At 41.2% G+C, this 7,501-nt stretch overlaps 1 protein-coding gene across 2 annotated transcripts; it reads left to right on the forward strand.

Moving 5' to 3' along the window:
- The first annotated feature begins 669 nt into the window (after positions 1-669).
- Positions 670-6,371, forward strand: LOC121951963 (high-affinity choline transporter 1-like). 2 transcript variants are annotated; one of them, XM_088085282.1, is made up of 8 exons: positions 670-853; positions 1,125-1,242; positions 2,554-2,744; positions 2,842-2,990; positions 3,071-3,214; positions 4,264-4,417; positions 5,475-5,689; positions 5,771-6,371. In XM_088085282.1, the coding sequence occupies exons 1-8, from the start codon at positions 670-672 to the stop codon at positions 6,299-6,301; spliced, it is 1,686 nt and encodes a 561-aa protein (XP_087941408.1). In that variant the 3' UTR covers positions 6,302-6,371. The 2 variants fall into 2 exon arrangements, with proteins under 2 accessions (XP_087941408.1, XP_042354397.2); XM_042498463.2 differs by having other exon boundaries at positions 1,125-1,238; positions 2,589-2,744.
- Positions 6,372-7,501: the final 1,130 nt, after the last annotated feature.

The following is a 7,501-nucleotide window of genomic DNA, read 5'->3' on the forward strand; positions in this document are numbered from 1 at the left end:
ATCACCATTGTGTAACATCAATTTTTGCTGACACGTTAGATATCAAACCAGAGTCACCCAGTGCAGTGTGGGGGACATCGTGGTATGGACAATAACTAAGGAGTCCGAGTGTGCCCGCTCCACACCTGTATCTGACTAGCAAGCGTGCGCTATGCCTGCAGTGGAATTCAAACACTGATCAGAATGAATGAAGCGAACTCACGGCGAAAATAAAAAGGTTTGCAGTGAATGAAAAAAGTTTCCAAACAGATTATGCATATTAATACAAAACACATCAGCGGAGTTTTGCTGGCTTTCAGGGCTTTTGCAGGACGTATTTCCACACAGACTCTCTCTCAAACTGGGACTGAAATCTAAAAATACGGTTAAACGAGGCAGAGCTGATCCAATATAAATCAAAATTATGTCACCACACTGTCCTTTTGTTTCTAGGCATAAATGTCACCACAAATCAAAATAAACATACAACAATACAGCAAAGATGACTTAAATACACAGTAGTTTTCAGAAGCACCTGAACCTTTGTTCTACATCTACCTCAGTGCCACTGCATAACTGATTTTAAATCCAGTTTATCAAGTTTGTGATGTATGCTGCCGTCTCCATAAAGAAGGCAACACCCGAATCCCAGACGCTGAGTGTCAGATACCTTTGCAGCCTAAATCAGCGATGGCGCTCAATGTACCAGGTGTGATAATGATGGCGGCGTTCTACTTGCTTGTGTTGGGAATCGGCATTTGGGCATCTGTAAAATCTAAGAAGATGGAGCAAAACGCACAAGGCGGACGGTTAGAGGTTTCTTTTTTGGCAAACCGAAGTGTTAACTTGATAGTGGGAGTCTTCACAATGACGGGTGAGTTCTGGTTTCCCTGTTTAAAATGCATCTTCAATGAGTGTTCTTAAAACTCTTTTTTTGTGCTATGCGGTTGAAGAAAACATTTGTGAGAATGGGGTAAAGAGGTTGCTGGTCAGATACAAATTTAAGTCATATTCATGTCAAAATAATGCTGATTTCCTGAAAATAATGGGGCATATCTGAAATCACAATACTTCACCAACACACACCTACATTAATGATGAGACCCGAATAATACATGTATGTGAACATGTTTTTTCTCCTGCAGCCACTTGGATTGGAGGTGCCTTTATCATTGGAGTTGCAGAGTCAGTTTATGACCCCAACAAGGGCCTCATTTGGGCTCTTCTGCCTCTGCAAATATCTATTTCCTTTATCATCGGTAGGTCTGTTTTCAAATCAGTCTCAATGTAGCACTTCTGAATTTTATCTTTTTTTTTTCTTATGAGGAGATGTGTCAAAACCACACATCACTGAACCTACACAATTTTTGAGCGGTGTTCAGTAAATAAGAAAAACCTGTTACTCAGAGGTCTAATTACTATGTAACATGTGATATTTGCTCAAGTGCACTTTCATGTCATAGACTGTGTATAGACTGTATAATATCAGCGAAGCCACTGTGACCTCCCACATTGTGTTTTGGACTCACACATTGAAGCCTCAAATTTGGCATTTTTACCGACGTCATTTTTGAATTTGGAGCTGCAAGTGAGGGTCGGGCGAGTCCTAACGCTAGCTGAGAGCTTGGTTGGCATGGTGCATTTACAGTTAAGGTTAACTTTGATCGTGCTGATACTAAGAATCTTTCTTTTTTTCCATGACTTCATTAAGCAAGGACCTATATAAAAAAACATTAATCTCAAATGAAAAAAAGTTGATTCATGGCAGATTTAGCTATTAGCTAGTTTACATCGGCAGTCCCAGCACAGGTACAAAAAAAACAAATACTTAACACTTAAAACACTTATCACACATGATAAAAGAACAACATAAAACATTACATTACAACAGACAATGCAAACAGATACAAACACATCAACACACCAACACATCCATCAAGTTTCCTACAACTTAAAAAAATTCATTCATAAAATCTGGATCATGGTGAAATTAGTGTTGACATCTCACCAAAAATGAACAGGCTTTAAACTAATAAAATAAAATCCAGCTTACTTAATGCAAAAACAACAACCAAAAAGCAGATCATTAGACTCTTTGGATGGTTTCTACATACAACCGAACGCTGAAGACTGAACACAAGACTTTAAAATTTAACTTCCATGAAAACACACTGAAATAGCACTAGCCACAGCTCAGCCTACACTCTATATATCTGGGATTTACTATTATCTTACATCACCAGCGTTTACAGCATCGTAGCAACCCGTCAACAGGCAGCACCTGTCACTCAAAGCTGCCACTTGAATGATTGGAGATAATCTAGTGGCCATTAAAGGAACTGAAGTGTTCGGCACTTTCGGCTAATTCTGGCTATTTCCAGCTTCTGTTTAATTTTTTGCATGGAAACTATGCACAAGAAAAAGAGCAAGAAAAATGAGCTCCTTAAATCCAAGAAACATCCTTAAATCTTAGATACTTTAATGCTGGCCCCTGGCTGCCTGTGATTTTGCAAATTGGCCCCCAAGTAAAGCAGGCTGAGTATCCCTGGTGTGCCAGGATGTTCAGTAACAAAGTATTGCCTTTTTTCTCTTTTTCCATCACTTGAAAGGAGGACTATTTTTTGCAAAGCCAATGAGGGAGAACAATTACATCAGCATGATGGATCCATTTCAGAGGAAGTATGGAAAAGCAATGACTGCGGTTCTTTCCATTGTTCCATTCACCACTGAAGTTTTTTACATCACGGCCACGCTGGTGTCTTTGGGTAAACACTTACAAATACACTCAAATTAACAACTTTCTAATGCATTCTTGCAGTTTATCAGTTATCTTTTTTTCATTCTTTGCATGGTTTGCTACAGGAGCAACCATGAGTGTGGTTTTAGATCTGCCCTTCAGTGTTTGCGTCTGGATCTCTGCTGCCGTGGCGATCGTCTACACGGGTCTCGGAGGTCTATATTCAGTTGCTTACACTGATGTCATCCAGATTTCACTGGTGTTTCTGAGCTTGGTGAGTTTTACATCATAAAAGAGTTTCAAATGTATTCTTCCTCTTTTGGATTTTGCTGAGTGATTCCTCTTTTTTCACAGTGGCTGTTAGTTCCTTTTATTCTGACGAGCGGCGTTTATATTGACATCACTAAAACAGCATTCAACCACACGTATCAGGCCCCCTGGACTGGACAGCTCAAGTCTGATGAAATTGGGAGATGGACTGATGATTTTCTAGTGTTGGTAAGATGATTAAAAGAACAAAATAAATGTGTTTTTTATTGCTGAGACTGCTTGGTTTTCATGTTTTATGAGGCAAAAAAAATGCATTATCTAGAATCTCATGTGCACACTAGCCTTAAAGAAAATTACATTATATTATCACTTTTATTATTAGTGCTATCATTAGTATTCCTAGAATTATATTTACAGTTATCTGAAGACTTGCATCAACCCATTCGCATCCCAACTCCTCACATGTTGCCGCACTGTCAGTAACTTTCTGTGTCTACTGATGGCGTCTTACAAGGACCATGCTGCTTTATGTCACCATGTGCATTTGTTAAAATCACAGGGATGGTGTTTCTGTGATGTCAACAAATGCACATGGTTGGATAAAGCACCATGGTCATTATGTTTTCACAACAGCACTGACTGTCACAATGGTTAAGTCTCCGCACTCCCGCACAAAAATCAGTTACCCATCCACCTTCCCCACCCCCCGTCCGCCCTATAAGCACACGTGTCCTCCTTACATTACGTGGTTACCAGCAGCATTTTTACCTGACTCTGTCCTTCAGCGTTTCATGTGCACGCTACCAGTTACTTCCAGATGCATTCTCAAGTGACATTGCCTTTGCATGTTGCATGTGGATGCGCCGGGGCCATCCAGGTGGCCGCCACAGTATAACTACAATGCCACCGGTTCTGTTGGATGCAGAAGGTGGCTTTCGGCATCACACTCATACAGCAGAAGCGCTGACAGAACAGCCTTTTTACATGGAGATCAAAATTGTTATGAACATTGTAATTCACCATAATTGAGTCTATGTATGTCTATGGCTAATTTACAATGCAATTGACGATTCTTATTTATATATTTATCATTTAAAATAACTGATTATTTAAACTGGTCAAACAGATGACAACTGATCGTTCAGTTTATTTACAAATGTAGTCTTTTATCATTGCTCTATTTTTTTTTTTTTTAGCAATATTTCCATCATATAACGTCGACATTTAAAACACGATGACAGACTGTGGCTGGTTTTGTCTCATGTATCATGTTCTAGACTTTGGGCAACATGGCCATTCAGGATTTCCATCAGAGGACACTCGCCTCCAGCTCCACGTACACGGCCAGACTGACCTGTTTTGTAGCCGCAGTTGCCGTGATCATTGCTGCCATCCCATCCGTGCTGATTGGAGCTGTTGCAGCTTCAACAGGTAATTTTGGCATAAAGACTGACAACATGACAGCTCCCCAAAAGTCAAGTCAAGTCAGTTTTATTTGTAGAGCCCATTATCACAAAACACGGTTTGCCTCAGAGGGCTTTACAGCATACGACATCCCTCTGCCCTTAGACCCTCACATCACCCGAGGCAACACGCCCGAAAAAAGAACCGCTGTAACGGAGAAAAAAAAAAGGAAGAAACCTCAGGAAGAGTGGTAGAGGATGATGAGGGATCCCTCTTCCAGGACGGACAGACGTGCAATAGATGTCGTAAATACGAAATGAAATACAATTATGGCAAAAAGGAAAGAGAAAGAGAGAGGGAAGGAGAGGGGGAGAGAGGGTGAGAGAGGGGGAGAGAGGCACAGCAATAATGTAAACAGATGCATGTCATATTACAATAACGATAGGTGCGAAATTATCAAATGTACTCTATGATGACATTGTGGGTCATTGTGGGTCTATGATGATATTGATAAGAGTCTCAATACATATATTGATAGGGACGTGTCCAAAGGCATGATCATCGGCGCAACCAGGACTGAGAGCATGATCAGGGTGAGCGGGGGGTACAGTATCAGTGCAGCCACAGCACAACCAAAGGCAGGATCACAGCGCTAGCTCAGATATCACAACAATCAGGCACAGCCAGGGTTGCGGCCAGGATCCGGGAAAGCTCAGAAACAAGAGAGCAGGAATTCTCCGGAGAAGCAACGGGATTAACGTAGTGCAGTTCAATAGAACCAAGGTGGTGAACAGTAAAAAGGATAAGCACTTAATGAGGATCCTAGAATCATTGATCAGCAATTACGACTTAAATATGAATGCCAAAAAGTCTGGATTGCCCCCTGGTGGCTGGCTGCAGTATAGGTCATAAAGCCCGCCCTGCTGTGTTTACGAAAATGTTGAAACTCCTCCTCTTATCGATTGAATTTGAATGGGTTTGGGACTGTTTAAGCTGACTAAGGTGTTTATATTTACCTTTTCTAATCAGATTACTGGGCTCCGTGCAGACATGCCTATTGTTTAATGTTTTTTATATATTTCAGACTGGAACTGCACCTCATATGGGTCTCCTTCTCCATATGAGCGAGGGGAGGGGTATGTGGTGTTACCCATCACTCTCCAGAATTTAACCCCGAGCTACATTTCTGCTTTTGGCATCGGAGCTATTGCTGCTGCAGTGATGTCATCCGCTGACTCGAGCATTTTGTCTGCAACCACCATCTTCACCACCAACATCTACCGGTCCATCAGGAGTCAGGTGCAGTACAGTGAGGATTTTTTTGTTTTCTGTCGCCATTATTGCAGATTAAATACTCAAGTTTTCTCTGCTCTGCTTTAGGCTTCAGATAAAGAGCTGCAATGGGTGATTCGGCTCACCATTGTGTTTGTGGGCCTTCTGGGAACATCCCTCACCTCTCTAGGCAACAGTGTGATGGTGTTCTGGATGGTGAGCTCAGACCTGACCTACACCATCATGCTCCCCCAACTGATCTGCATCCTCTTCACTGAGGTGGCCAACGGTTACGGGGCGATCGCAGGCTTCCTTGTTGCCGTGGTGATGAGGCTGTTGTGTGGAGAGCCCCTCTTCAGTCTTCCTGTTGTCCTGCAATTCCCAGGTTGCACTTCAGAGGATGGTGTTTACGCTCAGTGCTATCCCATCAAGACCATTTGCATGCTGTCCGCTCTGATCTCCGTTCTGGTGGTTTCGGCTGTGACCTCGCTCCTGTTCAACAAGGGGATCTTTCCTGAGAAGTTGGACGTGTTCAAGGTGAAATCCCAGCAAAGAGCGACACCAGCAGAAGATGCCAGAGACAAATCTGATGAAAATGATGAACTTGCTTCTGAATCATTGTTGGATACGAAATGCTAAGTTTATTTGGGGGGTTTGTAGGTTATAGCGACAGACAGGTCACCATTGCTTTGCTGACATTAGTAGGAAAGCAAATGATTTACACTAAATAACTGCAAAATATTATTTATAGTGCTTCAAAAATGCAGTTATGCAAATGTTAATGATGCATTTGGGAAACTCTAATAAAAGCTCCTCTTTTGCCTATAGACCGAATCACTGTGACTTTGAGCTTACACTTTCAAGACCACAACTGACCAATTGTTTTGAATTAAAGAGATAAACTGATCAGTCAAAATATTAAAACCACTGACAGATGAAGTGAATCATCTTGCCACAACCCGGCTTTGGATAAGCAGATGATCATGAATGATAGACGGATCTTTTTACAATACTTTGTTCTGCTGGGAAACCTTGAGTCCAGGCACTCGTGGATGCCACCTGATGCACGTCAGTGTCTAACTCCAAAATCACTGACGCTAATTATATTATATTATGTATAGTATACATATCTTTAATCATTACATCATATGCATTATAATGACGGTCCGACCTACGTTTCTGTTGTGTTTATTTTATATATTATGTTGCTTCACTTATGTCTTCATAAAAACTCAAATCATGCAGCACAAAAGCTAATCGATGTACTGCTGTGGAGGAGAGGGGGCCTATATGAAACAACTAATATACGTATATTATGTAGAGTTTAGTTTCTGAGACATTTTTCCCAGAGTCAGTAAAGTAAGAGTCATTTTCAGTCAGCCTCGTTGCAAAATGCACAAAGATTACAGCATCTTCTCACTTTTGTTCATTATATTTTCATGGGTGTAATGGTTGCTAAGCAACAACAGCAGCACTTCAGTGCGCGAGCAACACGGAGAGAAACTACAGACAGGCTGAGTGGGTTTTGATTTTTGAAAAAAGAGGATAAATCTTTGATCTTCTCTCGCTCTGCTTGTTGAGATTTGTTTTATTAGTTGACGTGAACTTTGTGCTGCATCACAGCGAAACTAATAATAGAGGATTCTCGTGTCGGTGTGCCGAAAGAGTGACAGCCAAACTCTCACACTGAGCTTTTATTATGGAAGTTAATTTCAGTGTTCGTTTTTTTTTCCTCTCGTTTATAGCAATTCATTTCTTTCTCATTGCTTTGGCTCTAGAGATGGTGATGTCAGGCTGCCAGAGGTCACTGAAAAGATGATTTTGGTGTTTAGAACAATT

The sequence above is a fragment of the Plectropomus leopardus genome, chromosome 12 (assembly GCF_026936395.1).
Source record: "Plectropomus leopardus strain MGB_pleo_1.0 chromosome 12, ASM2693639v1, whole genome shotgun sequence".
Taxonomy (NCBI): Eukaryota; Metazoa; Chordata; class Actinopteri; order Perciformes; family Serranidae; genus Plectropomus; species Plectropomus leopardus.